Below are 19859 nucleotides of genomic sequence, written 5' to 3'. Positions count from 1 at the left end.
AAGATGAGCAAGGTCTGACTCAGTAGTAAGTTTTTAATCCAAATGTACTAAACTTGGATTTAATAGTCTGGGGTCAGCACAGTATTGACATATTGTGTATTTTGGGTCAGATAGAGCTGAAAGTTACTGGAGACTTCAGACCACCACCTGTTAATACCACACTAGGTTGTTGTTGACAACATGAGGATGTTGATATCTGCAGTGTCAGAACTTCACATCTGGCTGTGTGGTCTCAGGACTCTGTCCAGTAACACAGACTAGTTCTCTGCTGGGACAGGAGAGCTCAGTTGTGTTCCCAGGGAGAGGCAGCATCCTTCTCTCTGCTGACCAGCTGTTTGAGTAGTTGCTGCCCTATAGCCCCTGTCATGGGGAGGTTGGGGGTTTCTATTTACTACTAGGTGTTCACATGGGTTTTGAATGCTGTGAATATAATGGACCCCAGAATTTTATGCGTTGAACCACAGAGCACAGGCAGCAGGACATCTCTGGGCCTCTGCCATCAGCTTCTGAAAAAAACATGTGAATAGAAATGGTTCTTGCTGAGTGGTGCTGCTTGATGGGGATATGCAATATGGAGCCCCTGTGCAAATCTGAACTTCTCCCACCTCCTTCTGCAGTCCCTGACATATTGGCTATTTAAAACCTTTGTGGCAGTTCAGGAGGTTACTGACACCTGAGAAAAGAAAAATGGTACATACCATGCTCATAAAAAAGCACTCTCTAAATTTAAAAAATGATGGCTTTTTCATATTGTTTGGGCAAACTCTCCCTGTCCTGTAATATTTCAGGCTCCAGGGAACTGTTCTTAATATACACTTTAATTTTTTCCCTTCTATAAGCTCTAGTATTCACACCCTGAGGCACCCATCTCATTAGCTTTCCATTTAGGAATACATACATATACTTCCTATTCTTATTGTATGTCCAGGAATAACACTGTTAATATTTTATATGTCAGTGTGTGGTGGCTTTGAATAGTGCAAGTCTTTTTTTATTAATATCAGTTGGTACAATTGCACATCACAGTAGCAGGTCTCCTATACATCCCGGTTTCCTTGGCAATGTCAGCTTTGTTGGGGCACAGTTTGCTTGTGACTTCTAACGTCTTGGCAAGTGACTACCTGGAGATGTAGAAATGTGCGAGGCGCCCCTTGCGCAGGGCAGAACCTCGCCGGTGCCTGTGCTGGCAGTGCTGCGTGTCTACAGCTGCTGGAGCTCCTGCACCAGCATCTGCTACCAGCAGGTCCAGTGGCTCCCAAATCCCGTATTTTCCGTGCATGCCCAAACCCTGTACGTGTATCCAGCATTGCTGCCTGCGACTGTTGGGGCTGTGTGAATCCTGGCAGGGTCGTGCTTTGTCCAGGACCAGCTGCAGCATCTCTGTCCTGCAGATGTGAATGGGTACAGCATCCATCCCTTACCTTCTCTCTTGTCCTGGCAGGCAGTGAAGAGTTTGAGTAGTTGAACTAGAGTTTGTATTGAGAAACTGTGGATAAATGCAAGTATGTTTGAAAAAACCTCTTTTTTTTTTCCAAAAGAAATGCACGACTTTTTAGTAGTCATTGAATAGACATTTCCATGCAGTTAGTGACTTAGAAAAAATGGTTAGCTTTGTAACACAGACTTCTATAGTCCTGTTTAATTTGTAAAATACTTAAATTCAAGGGATTTATTATCTCATTAACCCAAGTGGAATTTATGTGCTTCTATTACTCTTGAGAGAAATTGAGTGAATCCTTACTCTTCTATGGAAAACTGGGTCTTTACTTTTTTTTTCTTCTACATTTCCCTCCTCGTTTCTTAAAAAGATTTTCTTTTTTTGTGTACCTCAGAATGGCAGGGAGTTGCTCAGGCAGGAGACACAGATCAGCATGTGCTGCTTTCTTCTGAAGTATGAATGACTGAGCTATCTTGCAAGTGAAGAGACCACACTGCTGGCAATGAATGTCACCTTTTAATGAGTTTTGCATGTTAATCTTGTAGTGATCTCAGTTTGGCCAGTTCTAGGGGAGATAGAAAGCTATGGCCTTGTGTGGGGAAATAAAAAGCTTGCCAAATTAAAAAAAATCATCTTCCTTGTTAGATGATGTGTCCGTTAGGAACTGAACTGAAAGCAATATCCTTACTGAAGGGCTGGTGTTGCAATCCTGTTATTTCTTTAGCACATAACTTCTTACCACTTAATCACATTTTACATCTGCTTTGCTTTTTTCTGTTTTTCAGAACAGGCTAGAAAGGCATAGCTCTAAAAGGGCCTTTTCTCTATAAACAGAATTCCTTTAGTCACCAACTTGTTCTGAGGCTGCAACCCTTATTTTAAAAATGTGAAGGAAAAATGTCATAGTTGACGTGGTTTTAAATCCAAATTTGCAATTGAGAGACGTTTTTTCCCCCTCTGTGCCTTGTGGCTTCCATCTGGAAGAATCAAGAGGTATCTCTGACTTGCCATAAATGGGATAACTCTCATTCTATATTCAGCAAGACCCTGAGTAGAGGAGATGGTGATGATGCAGGGAGGCTGGGAAGGAGGGGAGAGGGTTAGAGCTGGTTTGGGCAGTAGATCACTGTGGTTATCTGAGCATGCAGGTTTCTCAATGTAGTTTTGGACTCTACTGGTTCCCAGCTTTCTCTCTCTCTCTCTCCATTGTGCTCCATGTGAGCACAATGTCAGCAGCTGTAGGAAAGTCTGAGATGACTGAAGAGTGCTGTGGGAGGGCAGCTGATGCTGTGTCTCGTGCAACGTGGAGCTCATCCTTCCCAGAGCTTATTTCGTGGTTCTCAGTGACTGCTTGGGCTCTGTCTGGACTGACCAAAAAGCTGCTGGACTTGTTCTGTGGTCCAAGGGTACCTTCAGTAGCCTGACAGGGAGCTTTGCCACCCAATAGCAATTTCATTGGTACTTGTACCGATTTTTGGTGCAGATGAGATGCACAATCTAACACTGAGCTCAGGTAGCCTGTGCTGCCCCACTGTGAAACGTGAAATGGTGCTTCATGACTCTTGCTCACTGGGATTTCCCACCTGCCTTGTACAACAGCCTGTGGGACAAACGTGGGGAGACACATTGTGTGGTTTTTTTTATGCATGGGATTTTTAAAATGCTGAATTCCTTAATAGTGTTTGAATCTCTTGTTGTCTCGTAATCCAGTTTTGCTGTTTGTGACCATGCAGCCCTGACCTGCAGTTGTTGTGTTCCTGTGACCCCACCATGAACACGCTGGTTCTGTTCTGACGTGGGCTTTCATGGCTGGCCAAATTTTGTAGTTCTTCTTTTGCCATGTAGAATCTTCACTTGTGAAGTTATTTTTCTTGAAGAGACCTGCTAATTTTTTTCCCAGGGATTCTTAGAATCAGTTGTGAACAGTCTGAAGAAGAAAAAGCAACTTGCAAACCATAAGAAAAATAAGGAAAGATGAGCAGATGTGTTTCAGAGATTAATAAAACTCTGGGAGATTCTAGAAGGGTATTTAGATTGTGTCATTTTATAAGGTTGAAAAAGCGAGCTAGAAAACATCAGAGCGGGGATCTCAGAGGATTTTCCTTTTATGCCTCCAGTTATGACAAACAGTACTGGCTTTATCGCGCAATTATTTGGAATTTTTGCTTAGAACTTAGATTCTAGAAGCTTAGTATGTCTGTGTGGCACACAGTGATCTGAGCTCTGGGTAGTCATTTGTGGCACTGTTCCTCCCAGGATTTTACATCCTGTTGGTTCCTAGTGCACATTTTCTTCCATTTCCAAAGGCTGATGTTGCTCCCTGCTCGACCTTTGGCGTGCAGACCCTCCTCACTCCAGGCACCTGCCTTGTGCTCCTGTGTACCCAGCTAAGGAGCTTGATGCCCCCTCTTGTGTCACCATAGGCAGCTTCAAGGTTTGTTTATAATAAATAAGTCATTGCTGCTTGAGGAGAAAACCTTACATGGTGCTGTGTTACCATGTGCTAATTTAATGGGAGTTCCCAAGGAAAGACTCCCAAAAATTGTTCTGTCTTTAAAAGCATTAAGTGAATGATCAATGCATTATTACTCTTCAGATGTTAGAGTGAAAGAACTAATTTATTATTTTAATTAGTTTGTAGTGTACTTTATATTATTTAATATGCAATATTGAAATAATGAACTGAAAAAGGGTGTGTACGCATTCTGTTCAGCACAGCAATTTAATAATTTACTTGACAAAACCTCCTCTAATAATACATTAACTGTGAAATGTACTTGAAATGCCAATTGTAATTAAAAACTTTCAGAACTTAATGTTGGCAGTGCTTGTACTGCTAAAATGAAAACTGTTTTGTGGAACAGGCAATGGGGGAGCCAGGTTTCAGTGTATTTTCAATATTAGTTTAAGTACTAGGATTTTTTTTAATAATTAAATAAAACATTTACTGTTGGCACAGTAAAATATACCCTTCTGATTTTTGAACTCGTAGGAATGGAAGAATGCAATCAAGACCACGTTAATTTTTTTTGTGCAGTCTGTGGTGCCAGATTGCTGCTGTAGTGAAGCAGAATTATTGTTTGGGAGGTTTTTTGTTCTCCAGACCTGCACTATCCTGCCTCTGGAGATAAAAGCCTGATGAATGCAGCAGGCTTTCTTGGCATGCTTCAATTGTAGGAATGCTGGCAATTCAGCATCAGGTGGTCACTTTTGAACAGCAGAACGCTAAAAGCCAGGAAGTGCACTCTGCAGAGATTCCTCAGCCCTTCTGCTCCGTGCCCTGCCTGCCCAGCAGCGCTTGGCAGCAGTGCCAGAGGCTCTCGGACACGAGCGGCTCCGCCTGTGCCACGTGCTGGACCGCGCAGCGCAGGGAAACGAGGGCTGTCCTCTCTCCTTTGGCACCACGAGTGCTAGGCCAGCTCCTCATTTTTTAACCTTTGACCACATGGACAGGACTGGTTTGGGAGTCTCTCCTGGCACTTCCTGTGGATGTAGATCTCAGGAGGTGTTCCCCTGCTTGGCCCACAGGGAGTTGAGGCTGTGAGACTAGAACTGCTCTCTAGCACAGAGGATTTTAATGTTTAAATGTTGTTTTAAAAGGGAAACATACTGGTATTTGAATCACCTGGTTAATGTCTAATTTTTGTTACTTCTTACACTTCACTCCACCTCTGCTCTGTTAAGAACATTTTATCCTATATGATTTCAACTCTTCTTGTGGGAAAAGCTATGGCATAAGGCCAGCCTACAGAATCACAATCACATTTTGTACATATTTTGCAAGTATTGCTTTTCTGGCTTTTACCAATGTTCCTTTCTTTGTTTTATTTTGGGGTATTTTGTTTGTTTTTGATGTTGTTGCAATTATTTCCTTTTTTTGTCATAATTATAACTTGTTTTTAAAGAAAATTATTCTTCTTTTGCCCTAATGAAAAGGCATGGATTAGACAAACGTGGGAGGGAGCAGGGATAATCTAAACTAATTTCATGTGCTGGATACAGAAAATAATAACTGGGTATTGTGAACAAGTATGGTACAGTAAAACTCTCCTCTGGTAGCCTTGTTACCCATTTTCCTGATTGGCATTGGGCTCATACATTTAAAATCCTAACTAAAAAATGAAAAAGTAGATTAAAAATTGAAATTTAAAAAATGGAAAGCATGTTCTACCCCCTGAGTAAATGTGTATGTTAGTAGTGATTTAGGGCAGAGTAGGGAGCATTGTAGGAGTGGAGATACACACTGAGTTATTGGCCTATCACTTCTGTCTGGGGAACACTGTTGTGTGATTAATGCTTTGTCAGCTGAGTGAAGTTCTGAATTTGATGCTTGGTTATGCTCATTTGTTTGTACATAACCTGTGAAAAACCTAGATTGTGCCCCAATATTGATTTCTGACTTGGATCAAAAGGCTGTAACAGAAGAGCTACATGGAAACAACCAGAGAAGGTGATCGTGGCATGTCACAAGGCTGGGATGTCACATATGCCATGCAAACTGCTGCTAATAAGAATGGATTATTAAGGGGGCTTGAGATGATTTCAGGACAGATTAGTGTCTGTATCTGCTCGCTGCTTCAGTGTGGTTTGCTTCCTTCAGTCAGTTGTCACCATCCCAGACTCCCTGCCAGGTTCGCTCCCTTCTCCACGGCCATTTCCAGGCAGTGGTTCCCCTGAAGTATCAGGGGAATGCAACTTTTGCTGAGACCAATTTAATGGCCTCGTCATACTAATGACTGCAATCAAACGACCAAACAAGTCCCTGGTTAACAGCTAAATTAATATCCAGAGAAGACCACTAGAGGATCAGGAGAGTTCTCAGACATGGAGGGAACTGTAGCTGCACCATGAACTGCACCTGATGGCATCAACCTCAGTACTGGAGAGCATTTGAAAGGAGAAGCAGGATGTAGGAAAATCCAACCTTAAAAAAAGCAATTTTTTGTTACATAATCTGACTGTTACCTCATATCAGTTGAGAAAATCTGTGATGTTATTACAGAAGTGTAAAGCTCCTTCAAATGCTCCTGCAGCTTATCCCAGCTCCAATCTGAGTATGCTTTTAGCAGATTTCATTCAGTGTTTGCTTGTTGTTGGATTTAAATCTTTCTATATATGGTTTTGTTTTGGTCTGTTTCAAAAGCAAGGTAGAAAGGATTGCATGTTCTTCTAACTCATTTTCAAAGCATTTGTCTTTGACTTCATTAGCGTGGCAAGTGAAGGGTAACTGAAACAATGTAGCATTTTATTTTAGCGTCTTAAACTGCGTGAGCAGGCTGCGGGCAAAATTGCTACATGAAGCTTTCAATTCAGACAGCCCTGGTGTTACAAGTTTCAAGTGTGTGGGAAGCTTAATTCGGGTATTGCGGATGAGGCTGAAGGTCCCTCTCCAGACCCCGAGGTCACCCCCTGCCCCAGCAGGGTCAGGTACAACTGGTGACCCAGGACCATGTTGAATCCAGGTTTAAACAGCTCCACAGCCTCCCTGGCCAACATGTTCTAGTGTTCATCCAGCCTCTCAGTAGGGAAGTGATGAATGGATTGGAATTTCAGGTGTTTCAGTCTGTGCCTGTTGTTTCCCCTCCTGTCACTGGGCACATCTGGAAGAGCCTGGCTCTGTCCTCTTTGCACCCTCTGCATTTTCAGGTTATTTTCATGTTATTACTTTGCCTGCATTCCATGAGAAGTCACAGCATTGTTCAATGTATTGCAAAGAACAAAGTATAATTGTTATTTTAGCAAGAAGCAGGGCAAGCACAGCATCGTTCAGAGATGCAGCTCTCTGAGAACCTTGGACCATGGGGAGTGCTGGATTTCTAAACAGAACATCTTTTATAAGCACAAACCAGAGGAGTTAATAATCTGCACACACAGCCAGTGAAATGCAGTAGAGGTGGAAAAACTATAAGCATTTTCATATCTTTGTATTAAAGTGCTAGAAAACCAGCTGAAAAATGGCCGCAATGCTTGTTCCTTAGAAGAATGCAGAGTTCTGTTAGTGCTTGACAAAACCATTACAAAAAGAGCTGGCAGGCCAACAAAAGGGAGACATCATTAATCCTGTTGAAACCAGCGTGAAACAGATGAGCACACAACTGCTTTTGACAGCACAGAGGTAAATTGGGGCCCACGCTGGCTGGGGACGCCGGAGATGAGTCACTGCCCATGGCCAGGTACAGGGACAAGTTGTCTTCTTTAACCAACACAGTCAGGATCGTGTCAGGAATGGATTTTTGGCACGCTGGGCTGGCTGGTCCATCCCACCCCCAAGAAGTTTCGTTAGGAAGTGTGGCAGGCCCTGCAGCAAGGGGTGTGGGGGAGCGGGAGCCTGTCCTGCTCTGCCGGGCAGCTGCTGCCTCTCTTCCCACAGAGGAGTGGGGTGTCAGGCATGCAGGACCCCCACAGGGTCTGAGCAGGGGCTGGGGTCCTGGACTGGGCTGCACCGTCTGTAAGCTGACAGAAGGTGAAGTCGCTGTCACTGGAGTGAGCCCTGGTTGGAAGCACGGTGCTGTTCCAGAGCTGCCTGTGCTAAAGGCTGCGAATGGACTCTGCTCTGTGACTCTTGGTCTCCATCCCTTCATAGGTTCTACGTGCCGAAGGGAGATGTGAATTTCTAAGATGGTTTTAGCAATTTTGCCTAAAACCTTTTCATATGTGATTTTATTGCATATTATGCCATCAGTTGGGAACTGCACATGAACATGCAGAAGGATGGTGCTTGCTAAACGATTGTGTTGTTGATAAGATTATAAATCATACTTTGTAAGCAGATTACACGACTTTCCTTCCCAGTCTCATCTTGGCAGGATCAGTGTTACACAGTCTGCTGCAGGACTGTCTCTTCAACTGTTTCTTCCAGGTTCTACAGTGGAAAGCACAGCAGGAAGAAGCTGCTAAACTAGAAGCTGCTGTAGCTGCCAGAAGAAAAGAAAAGGAAGATGAGAGAGAAAGGCTACAGAGAGAACAGGAAACCGTTCGCAGAGCTCAGGATAAAGAGAAAGTATGAGAAACTTTTATACATTTTTGCATATATTCATGTGTACCATTGCTTCTAAATCTATAACTGATGTCATAGCACATGTATTCTTGTAAAGTATTATGCACTGAGTTAGAGATGGGCAAATGGTTTTGCTCCTGTCCATTTTAGCTCTAAAGCTGCCTGCTCTGACACACCAGTTGTGTTACTCTATTGCATTTCTTAAAAAAAAAAAAGCCTCAGTAAGTCACTGTGTCTGTATGTCACAGAATGAGCACAGAGGCACGGCTGGGTTTGACTCCACAGGTCTGTGCCTTTGAGCAGCATGGCAGCCTCAGGAAGCTCCCAGTGCTGCAGCTGTGTGCTGCAATGCAGCAGAGGAGCCTGATAGCACAGTGCCTGCAGGATAGCACGGGGCTGTGGGGGCACCTCTGGGGGACAGTATTCCCAGTACTTGTGTGCTGACTCCTTGGGAAATGGCTTGGATGCAACTTAATAGAAACTCAGAAATGCACTGTTCTGAATGTAATGCTTTAGAAAAATCAAGCTGTGTCACAAGTACTTGTGTTGGCCTTTTTACTTAAGTGATGTGGCAAAAATCCATGTGGTTGTTTCACTGAGATTTTGCCTCTGAGTCCAGTGGCACAGAGAGGGACATGTAGTGAGGGTTTGCTGCTCAGATCATGAGTAGCTTTGCTGCTGCTTCTCTTTTTTTTCCAGCTTGTTCTGTGTATTTGCCTTTGTACACACAGCGTTTATAGTGGCAGGTGGCTCTGAAACCACAGGCAAAGAAGAGGCTTAGGGAGGCAGTGCTGACCCAACCACCACCAATATTCATTTTATCTGTAAATATTCTGGTTGTGCAAACTTCTCTCTTGCTGTGTGTAATGCCTATATAGAGCAGTCCTCTGCCTATGCACAGATGGAATAGCAGCTGTTTGGGGTCAGCAGTCATATGTTTCATTGGAGTATTTTACATCCTAGATCCTTAAAAGGGCTGCTAACCTTATACTGCAGCTGCTTTTCTGGGGAATGCAAGCAGAATATTTAAAATACCCGCGAGTAGTGTAAAAGGAATGACCACACTACCTACTGTAACCTAGGTAAGGTATGCCCAGCAATTCCAAACCTGGGAATAGGTAAAATGCCATTAATTCTAAATACCAATACTACAGTTGCTCTCTTAGATTGTAGATCAGAAATTTTCCTGTGTACTTAAATACGGAATTTCAAAAATATCTGCTGGTCTCTAATTAGAGTTTATAAGAAAGACTTCAGGCAAAGGGAATACAAAAGGGGAATAATTGCAAAGAGAAAGTTTTATTTCATAAATGTAAGTATTCCAAACAACATTAAATAAAAGTATTCTAAGAAATATGGTTATAGCCACCCTTGTTTCCTGACCTTCATATGTTAAAAATGCCCTGTATACAGAAATGATTGGCTTAAAGGTTGGGACTCCTGAAACATAAGCACTGATTGGAAGACCTATTTTAGGTGTGAGTCACGACTGTGAAAGGTTTCTCTGCACAAAGTCAAACATTCTGTGCAATGTGCTGCACATGGGTTGGGGCAGTCCCAGGCACAAGCACAGACTGGGTGGAGAAGGGATGGGGAGCAGCCTTGGGGAGAAGGAGCTGGGGGTGCTGGTGGGTGAGAAGCTGTGTGTGCCCCGGCCACTGGCACCCAGAACCCCCTGTGCCCTGGGCTGATCCCCAGCGTGGGCAGCAGGGATGGGGGGATTCTGCCCCTGTGCTCAGGTGAGACCCCACCTGCAGAGCTCCTCCAGCCCTGGGGCCAGCAGCAGGACCTGGAGCTGCTGGAGAGAGTCCAGAGGAGCCACAGAGATGCTCCAGGGCTGGAGCCCCTCTGGAGCCAGGCTGGAAGAGCTGGGAATTTTCACCTGGAGAAGGGAAGGATCCAGGGAGAGCTCAGAGCCCCTTCCAGTGCCTAAAGGGGCTCCAGGAGAGCTGGAGAGGGACTGGGGAAAGGGATGGAGCCTGGAGTACCAGGAAAAAGGGGAATGATTTCCCACTGACAGTGGTCAGGGTCAGATAGGATACTGGGAAGATACTAGATATTCTATTGGCAGTGCTGGGTTATTGGTTGGACTTGAAGATCTTTTCCAATGTGAATGATTCTGTGTTTTGCAACATATGTCACTGCAAGATAGGAATTACAAGCTTGCTATAAATTTCACCAGTTGTTTCTGAAGAACTGTCCTAGTTTATGGAACAGGATCCTGTAGAATTCATTCATATGAAGAATTCAGAATTTCACTTCAGCAATATTTACTTGACTATTCCTCCTTCTGCATCCCAAACCTCTCATCTTTCCAGATAAGCTTTCCTGCTTAGGTTTCGGTCTTCCTTGAGGTCTTTCTTTCTCACTCAGCTTTGGAAAATCTTTGTGCTTCTGTGAGGAACACTCCTGTGCTTCTTCAGCAGACTCTGCACCTCAGCACAATGAGCTGGGCTGGGCTGGATCCAGCCCTTTGAGATGACCCAGGATAGTTCAACTCGAGGAACATTCACTCTTCTGAGCAGCACAGTTGAAAGGTTTGATGGCAGAGTAGGAAAGCGAGGAACAAATGGAAGTGGTAGTCTTCAGATTGTGGTGGAAAAATATATTCAAATTCCATGTTCACAGTCTGATTTTACTACTTTTGTTGTGGGGGCTCCACACCCTCTTGCTCTCCTAGCAAATATTCTGTTAGCTTGTAGTGGTCTAAAATAGAAATTTTATTCTAAAAGGATCAAAATTGGAATCTCTAACTTAATCCTTTTCTTACTTGCTTTGTTCTCACTGCCTGGGCTTTGGAATGAGTGTTAATTTGTTTGCTGTATTTGTTCAAACTCTAGCTGAAAAAATACTGGGCTGAAAAAGAGCTCAAGTGGCAAGAACAGGAGGAGAGAGATCTACAACATCTGGAGGAACTGAGAAAATTAATGGCTGAACAAGCAGCCAAAGACAGAGAAAGGTAAAAGAAATTAAATGTGAATACCTATGGTATCAATAGGAGCTTCTTATAATCTAATTTGCTTTGATCTCCTGACTTTCTTATTTAGAATAAATTGAGGATAAGTATTTTTTTTCCATCCTGTTTGGCAAATGCTTCAAACTATATCGTAAGGTTGCATCCTAGGTGATTGTATCCTAGATGCAATTTATTTCAGTTTGAATTAATTCACATCCATCAAAATTTCAGACCATTGTAAGCACTAAACTGTCATAAATTGTAGCTGAGTAATAAGACCTTCTATATTTCACTTTGCAAAATGGTTTATAATCGGGTTTGGTTTGTTTGAGGGGCAAGTGAAAGGAGCACATTCAGCACTTAACAGACTCAAAGATATTTATTGTTATCTTAGAGAGTCCTAAATTGCTTGTCTAGTTGTAGATGCTCTTCACCTGTTTGATGGGATTTAGGACTTAAGCCTGCTCAGGCTTGAATTGCCCAGTCTTTGTTGCACAATATGGCCTTTCATGGCCTGTTGAAGAAATACTGGATTTCATAGAGGAATCCCTCTGTCAGAAGAACATAAAACCCCTGCACGTAGTCTGTTAATAACTGCTCTCAAAGCATAGGGTGACTCTTTTTACATAGAGGAAACCATCAAGTTGTGTGGACCAGAAATGCAATTAAAATAGGATTAATGTGCCATTGGCATTAGAATATTAAACTTGGTCTTAAGCATTCTGTGGGAAACACTACTCGAGTATTATTTTGTTAGGACACCTTGCTGACAACTTACTTTGAATGTCTATGTCATTATGCTACAGATATATCTATCTTTCCTTAAACATGCCTGCAGTGGTTTTAGCTCATAGGAGAAGGAACACATGTATTTGAATTACTGAATTTTCAGTAGAACTGATCAGGAAAAACTGACTTTTCTTTAAACCTGTGTACTGCACTCTGCCATACTGCTGGGAATCTTCTTCTTATGTTAATAAACATTGCAGAATAAACTATAAGGAAATGGCACAGTTTGTTGAGGAATGCAGGGAGGAAATAATCACCCCTTCAGGCTATTGTGAATGAGAAGTCAGTAAATGCTCAGCATCCTGTTACTCAGAGCTGACCTACTGTACAAAATGAAACACTGACTGTACAGGCTCAGGTACACACGTGGCATTGTCATGTCCCAGTGCAGCACTGCAAAACTAACAGTGTCCTGGCATGTTCCACCTGTCAGAGCACAGAAAGTGCATCTGAGTCTTTGCAGAACACTCATGAAACATGGCACAGGCTGGTTACCACAGTTCTGATCCAAGACATTTTCAGGGCCTTTTGGGAAGGAGGTACATCTGCTGCAGTCCCTGCTTTATATGTGCACAGGATCACACACTCAGATATTCTGAATGTCTTCATTCTATGTGTCTGTGTCTTTAGAACACTAAATTATAAGCTCTCTTTTAATGTGGTATCAGCAACTACCAACTGCATTTAACTCTTACTGTGCTTCAAAAATTAGCATCCAAAAAGGCAAGTGTTTGTTGTTACCAGTCCACTTCTCCTTTTTCATTTGTGCAGTGAGTTTTAGTCAGGCTCTCTGTCAGGTCCCTGAGGCAGGAAATGATTTGAAAATACATCACATATTCTAAAAGAATGTTACCCCCAAAAGCAATAGATTTGGCATTACTCTTGCAGGGTGAAAATAAAATTGGCATGGAATTGTGCAAATATTTGCACTGACTACCTATGGGAAATGGGTTAGCACAGCCCTGCTCTCCAGGGAGGCAGTGAGTGGGAATCACCTGCATGTGTTCTACCCCAGCACCTGAACTGCTGCCAGCCTGGCCCTGGATTCCAAGGGAAAGCAAGGTTTGCTCTGTGCCAGAATTTGATATGGTTGACCCCCAGAACAGAGCGATAGCAACTGTTTGCCATGGGGTTCTGTTCACCAGTGCATCTCCCCCGAGCCCTCACAGCAGCTCTGTGCAGGCTCACCTCTCTCATCCCACCTCAGGGCTCTCACGTGCTCCCTTGAAAGTCTCCTGGTCTCTCCAGACATAGTAGTTCATTATTTCCTATTGAATATTTATGAGACAGCGTCTGAAAGCAGAGTTTTAATGAAAATATGCTTATCAAAAATTATACAAACGTGTACCTGCAATGCTACAAAAGGTACCTTTACTGAAACTGATCAGTTATGCTCATTTATCACCTGGTGATTTATTAAAATTGTTACTTACTATGGAGCTTAAAAGCAAAATTGAGTATTAAGACATTTTGATTTTGAGGTTTTCTATAAAATTAACCTTACTTAGAAGAAATAGTAGCTAAAATGTTGCTAAGTGTAAAAGAGTGAAAGAGAATGAACAGCTTTATATAGATGTGAACAAGGTGAAATCAAAGCTTGAGTAAACATTTGGAAGCCAAGTATAAAAAAGTATTTTAAGGGCGTTCCAACTTAGGAACATGATGTGCAGTTGAGTATGTATTTCCAAGGGTGTCTGCCTTCCCTGGGTGTGGATTTCATAGCTGTGCCGTTGCCTGCTGACAATGACACTTCATCTTTGTTAGTCCTGGCCATGCTCTCTCCAGCGTGTGGGGGATGATAACACAGCCATGAAAACGTGACCCTCCGCAGGAGCAGCGGTCGCTGCGGCACCGTGCCCCGGCTCCACCCCGCTCTCCCTGGCTGCTTTTTGGCAATCAGTCAGGATCACCTGGACTGTTCAAACTGGGTATGGAAAGGCCACAGAATGCTTCAGTTTAGCACTGCTTTGTATTCCCCTGTGCAGGAAAACTGCCATGGGCAAGACAAAGTGTTTGAAGTTAGGCCTGGCCCAGTGCCCCCCAGTCTTCCTTCTTGGCTTTGCACAGAAGCTTCCACAGTATTGAATTTCATGTTTGATAACTCTGGAGTATTTTAAAACATGTATCACAACAGTCAGCTCAAGCAGAGTGAAAGGGTTTCAGTATAACATAATTTTTGTCATTTTGCAAAAAAAAAAAAAAAAAAAAAAAAAAATCTGCTTTTTATTAAATGTTCTCCATGTAAAAAGCAGATCAGGCTTTTTCCCTGGTACAGAATGACCCCTGAGCACTACTGCTGCAGCATTTCTCTGCCTAAACTACAGTGGACATTGTGAGAAACTGGAAGCCTCTCTGGGGTACTCTCAGGCAGCCTTGTACCACTCTCTTAGGATAAAATTGTCCTGCTAATTGTGATTGGGTTATTGACACAGAAGTCTTTGCTAGCTACCAGCAGAACTGTAGGTTTAGTTCTGATTTTTGCAGTTTATGGCACAAGTCATATACTCCTTTGAGCTTACTAAAATTTAGAGAGTAAAAAAATAACAAAACATGTTTTATTGTAGTTGTAGCAGCTAACTCATCTCAATTTCTCTAAAGGCAAGTTCAAATTTGAAGGGCAAAAGGAGGGTAATTATCCAAATTCAAAGCATGTCATTGGCAGCTCCTGTACAAGGACTAAAAGTGACATACCAACAAATATCTACAGCTCCATAAGGAACAGACTCTGCACAATAGTCTATAAATGCTTGCAGTGAAAGATGGAGCAGCACAATAGTGCTGTGGATAAAGTGCTGGAGATACTGGTGTGAACCTCCAGCTTTTTCCTTTGGAAGAAGGGTGTGAGTCTCAAGTTTTTTCCCTTTTTTCAGTGATAAGACTGGGAGTGAGGTGTTTCGGAAAGGGTTATAGGAAAGATTTCTTCTGCCATACACAGATGTGAGAGAACATTTCTTCTTGGCAAAGAAAATGGGGGAGAAAAGAGTACCAGGGCTATATAAAGCATGCTAGAGAAAATCTGTGGTCTAGGCATGGAATCTGAAAGGTTAGCCAAGTTGTTTAAAAGAACAACTGAGCAACCAAAACCCACTGAAAAACAAATCAAAAAGCACAACTCCCCAAACTTCCCTTCCCCAAAAAACCCAAACCAAAAAACTCCAGCAAAAAGAACACGTTCAAATGAAAAAGCATCTTTGCCTTTCTGAGGTGCTTTGATGAACCACCACAGCATCCTAAGGTGGATACAGAAAACATCAGAGTAGTTTTTGCACGGAAATGGCAACACAGAAATGTAAAAGTGGCACTGCCCAGAGTTTCCCTGTGTGTGCTCGGCAGGGTGCAGTTCCGACGAGCGCTGCTGGAGAAGCGCTTACTGGAGAAGAAGGAGCTGGCCCTGCTCCAGGCCCGGCAGGAGGAGGAGAAGGAGAAGCGCCTGGAAGTGCTCCGGCAGCAGGTGGGCTGGGCCCTGGCTGCAGGGATTTCACATGCACACTCATACAAACACACACTGCCGGGGCAGGGAAAGATAAAAAGAACAATCTCTCAAAAGCAAATAAATGAACAAGGTAAAAGGCACTCTTGGTCTGACTAGCAGTAATTCTGTCATATTATAAATCCTATGTGCTTTGTAGCTCTGACAACAGGAACATTATGGCATTAAATTGTACTGTAGGAGCTGTTGATATCTGAAAGGAGATAGAGAAGGTTTTTCTAGGTTGGATGTGATTTTTCTTCTGTGATTTTTCTTCTGGGTTTTGTTTGTTTTAATAACCTTAAGTCTGCCTTGAATCTTAGGCAAGATTTATGAGTAATTTATGTTCTTTTTAAATTCTGAAAACTTGCACATCTTAGATGACTTTTCTTCAGAGATATTTGACTCTGAAACTTTTGCATATTACTTTTAAAAGGGCAACCATAAAATGCTTACTAATGCTTGCTAATGTCATATTAAGAGCAGTGCTAGGGTTATTTTTTTTCTACTGCTGACTTTTGAAAGAGTAATTTTGCCTTAATTTGTTTCTGTATGTAATCTCCTTGTTTTTTCCTCTAAAGAGGCTGGTTAGTAGTCATGATCTGTTGAGCTCTTCCCACTGACTCAATTCTCTTGCTGGAGTAGAAAATGCTTCTAGAAGGGCCTTTGCCTGGGGTGATGTTCCCACTTCATTATACTTCTCTGACCAACGTTTATTCTCTGTTTCACACTAATGAAATGCTGCTTCATAAAGTACGTACATTGTTTGTATAGGGGGAAAAAAAGACCTTTACTAAAGTAATTCAGCCTGTAGATTTGGGCAGCCTGTAAATACGAGGTGACATTTTATTAAAGAGATGGGTGAAAAAATTATTGTGTGAAATTTAAAGTATTTTTTTTCTGGTTTTAGCCATTCATCATATGGGTTTGTGACTTTAGTTAGTTTGCTCGTGCATCTTTCTGTGTTTTTCCAAAGTAGTATTAGCCTGTGTCTGAATATTTTAACACAAAGAAAGTAAACAATGAAAAAAGATTAACTCTGGCACAATACAGTGTCTGGGAGACTTTGATACTGATCTAGCCACAGGAAATTGCACAGTTAAAGCAGATGCACTTCAGAAAAAAGCCAGAGTTGTGTTATTTGGGGCGTATCACTCGATGTTGTTACCCATGACTCTGTAAAAATTGTGAACTATCACCCTGAACACCTTTGTTTCCATGGGAAGAAAAAGAAGAAAGTTTGGACTTCCAGGAATTGTGGGTATTGCAGAATTATGAGGCTGCTGGATCCTTGTGGAGACTGGGCTGGACACTGGAGCTCATGTCAGTGTCTGTTGGAGAGCTCAGGGTGCTGTTGCTTCTCTCTCACACATCCTTGTTGTGCCCAGGCCGTCTCTGCAGCTGGGACCCTGCGCTGCTGTTATGCTGCAAAGACAATGAATAATTGTGTTCTTGAAGGGTGTGTTATTGATAATGACCTGCTCTCACCTTAGCTCTACATAGACAGAGTAATTGTTATTTTCATATTGTGTCTTTAGGTTGCTGTTGTTGCAAAATTAGATCCAGCCAGAGCCGTGGCTGATACGGTGGCGTCAAGAGCTCGGCTGGGCATTGGAACCAATGACGAGTTTGAGCTGCAGCAGCCACTGTTCAGGTTGCACACATACTGTGAAGAACAGGTAATGGGGCTGTAATCCTGCTGGGTGGGTTACTGTGTGCTCTTATGTCTTAGTAGTGACATAGGACAGTAACATTAATTGTATATCCTAAAGAGCTGCATTAGCAGTAGAATCTAGACTATAATGTGTGCGAGACAAAAATGTTAGGGGTGACAGGTGGGGCAATCCCTCTGACCCAGCACAGGGGTTGGAGGAGCTCAAGAGGAGAACCCCAAGGGCCGTTCAGGTTCAGTGTGGGACTCCTGGCTCTTCAGGAGAGCTTCTTCCATTGCCACCACTGGAGAGAGAACGCTGGGCTAACTGCACTGTTGGGCAGTTCTGGTGCTTGCTAGGCATTTTGACCAATCTGTTTGAAATCTTTGCAATTTAAAGCTCACCTATTTTACATTCTTATGCATCTATTTACAAGAGTGCTTCCTTTTCACCTGCCCCAGTCAGTGAAAGCTCTTCCACTGTACAAAAGGGCTGTGGTAATCAACTATGGGCTATGCTTTTTTCTTGAAAGTTTATGCATAGCACAAATCTCTTCACAAGCTGAAAATCAGTGTCTTGACCATCTTTACACTATTGCTGGATAGAAGCTCTGTTGGGATGTGATCTGCAGGGGCTAAAGGAAAATAAACCAGTGAAGTGAAAATTAATCAGGAACTGAACTAACTGTACTTGTGTTTCAGGTCACTCAGCTTGCAGAGGAGGGTGCTCTCTCAATTTCAAATGCAATTAAGGAACATCTTGAGATTTTTAGATTCCCTCACTGTTCCTTATCTGTCAGTCAATACATTTACAATTATTCCCACTCTGGAATCTGAAAATTTTGTTTCCAAAAGAGAAGAGCTATGGTACAATTCTATGGTGTAAAAGCTTTCTTTTGACACTGAATAAGATTTAATTTAACAATGTCTATAGCTAAAGTTGTCCAGCATTTCCCTTTTTAAGACATTTTAAAGCTTCTCAGTTTGGTAATGGAAAGGTGTGGGTTTTGTTTGGTTGTTAAAATTCCCCAAGTCTGACCAAAGTACAAGGTCCTGGTAAGTCTTGACTTAAACATGCTCTGAACGTGTGTATTTGGGGCCTATGCCTTAATTCTCAGCATGCTCTTTCTATTTCAACTCCAGACAGGTTTGGTGCTGCTCAGGCTGCAGCATGTGATCCCTGCCCAGCACATCCCCGTGCTCCTTCCCAGTGCTGCAGGGGCTGTGGATCATGTTCCCAGTGCTGGTCTGCAGCAGCTCTGGGTACTGGGGAGGTGATGCTGGAGCTGGAAGCAACGTATTGCTCTTCCTTGTACTTCCAGTGCAGTGCCACTGCAGACCGTGGAAGAGGGATTGGAAACAGGCTTACAAATTTTGTCAGATAAGCTTTTGACAAATTTCAGAAGTAATTTCCCTGGGATTAATTGTTGTTCTAACAAACGGAAGCAGCACTGGCATGTAAGCACAAGGTGACACTGTGAGAAAAATCATACAGGCATTTGAAGCACTTGGATTTTATAGGAACATCCAGGAGGAGATTGGAGTCTGTGCTGCACTTGAGGCTGTGTGCACAGAGAACATGAGGGAAGGCAGCAGCTCCTCAGGGCAGTACTTTTTGGCTTCTATTGATTGTTGCTGTGGTTTTTTTAACAGGTGATTTCTGACCCCAGGCTTCGTGTTGAGCTCGCTCTCCGGGAAGCTGGACTGCATAAAACACTTTATGCAAGAGAGGTTTTGTCAAAACTTCCACCACTGAAGCTTCCAAGAAGAGACATGGAATCTACAGCTTTTAGTGTAGAGCACCTCTCATCTGAGGGGCAGAGGAGCATCAGGGGTCTGGTCTGGCCCACAATGTGCAAACCTTAAATAAATTCCCTTTGTCTGTGTCCTAGAACTGCTCAGTTCCCTGTGTCTGCAGCCATTCTAAAGCACTCCAAGCTTTTCTGAGCTGTGCTGCACCACATTACACCTGCCTGGTCTAGATTTGGAGAGGTTGGGGTGCTGGTGTAGTGTGATTGCCCATGTCCCATTTGACTGGGAGCTGGGACGCCTGTGCTTAAGGACTCCTATACACAGCACAGGCTAATCTGATGTGCAGCACCTTGAGTAGGAATTCTTAAGATTTAATTGGCAGCAGAAGTCCGAAATAGCTTTGCATAGCAGTTACTTTAGATTTTATTATGTTACATGAATAAATCCCACAATTTTCTTTCCAGGTTTCTTGAGAATTTGATTCTTTTAATTATAGAGTCTTCGTTGCCATGAATGTTTCTAATATTCCTTGATTATGGTAAGATGAAACTTAAACCTTTGTCTATATTTAGAAGGCAACTTGCTGCATCATATTTACTGCAAACCAGTCATGCAATTTCATATTGCAGATTAGTTTTTCAGATAAATTATAAATTAGAAATAGAGCTGGCATCTTTATTTCGGAGCTGACACCACTGAATATGATTCTATTAACTGAAAGGGAAATTGATACTATTTCCTTTTGTAACTGATTATGTTTTCAAGCCTTACATAATGATAGCGTAAAATGTTTGTGAACAAGTTACA

General features: G+C 42.7%; 1 protein-coding gene across 1 annotated transcript in view; it reads left to right on the top strand.

Annotated features, from left to right (window-relative positions):
* The window catches only part of CCDC148 (coiled-coil domain containing 148), a gene marked incomplete at both ends in the record, with an annotated part of 40444 nt that extends 20919 nt beyond the window's left edge, over positions 1 to 19525 (top strand). Inside the window, 6 exons of the mRNA XM_082285611.1 lie at positions 8298 to 8438; positions 11276 to 11394; positions 15514 to 15631; positions 17188 to 17328; positions 18954 to 19094; positions 19517 to 19525. Of these exons, the coding sequence (XP_082141737.1) occupies positions 8298 to 8438; positions 11276 to 11394; positions 15514 to 15631; positions 17188 to 17328; positions 18954 to 19094; positions 19517 to 19525 (669 nt within the window). The remainder of the gene's footprint in view (positions 1 to 8297; positions 8439 to 11275; positions 11395 to 15513; positions 15632 to 17187; positions 17329 to 18953; positions 19095 to 19516) is intronic.
* Positions 19526 to 19859: the final 334 nt, after the last annotated feature.

This window comes from Coloeus monedula (genome assembly GCF_965178545.1).
Source record: "Coloeus monedula genome assembly, chromosome: 7".
Taxonomy (NCBI): domain Eukaryota; kingdom Metazoa; phylum Chordata; class Aves; order Passeriformes; family Corvidae; genus Coloeus; species Coloeus monedula.
The sequence above is the reverse complement of the archived record's forward strand: the minus strand, read 5'-3'. Positions and strand labels throughout refer to the sequence as shown.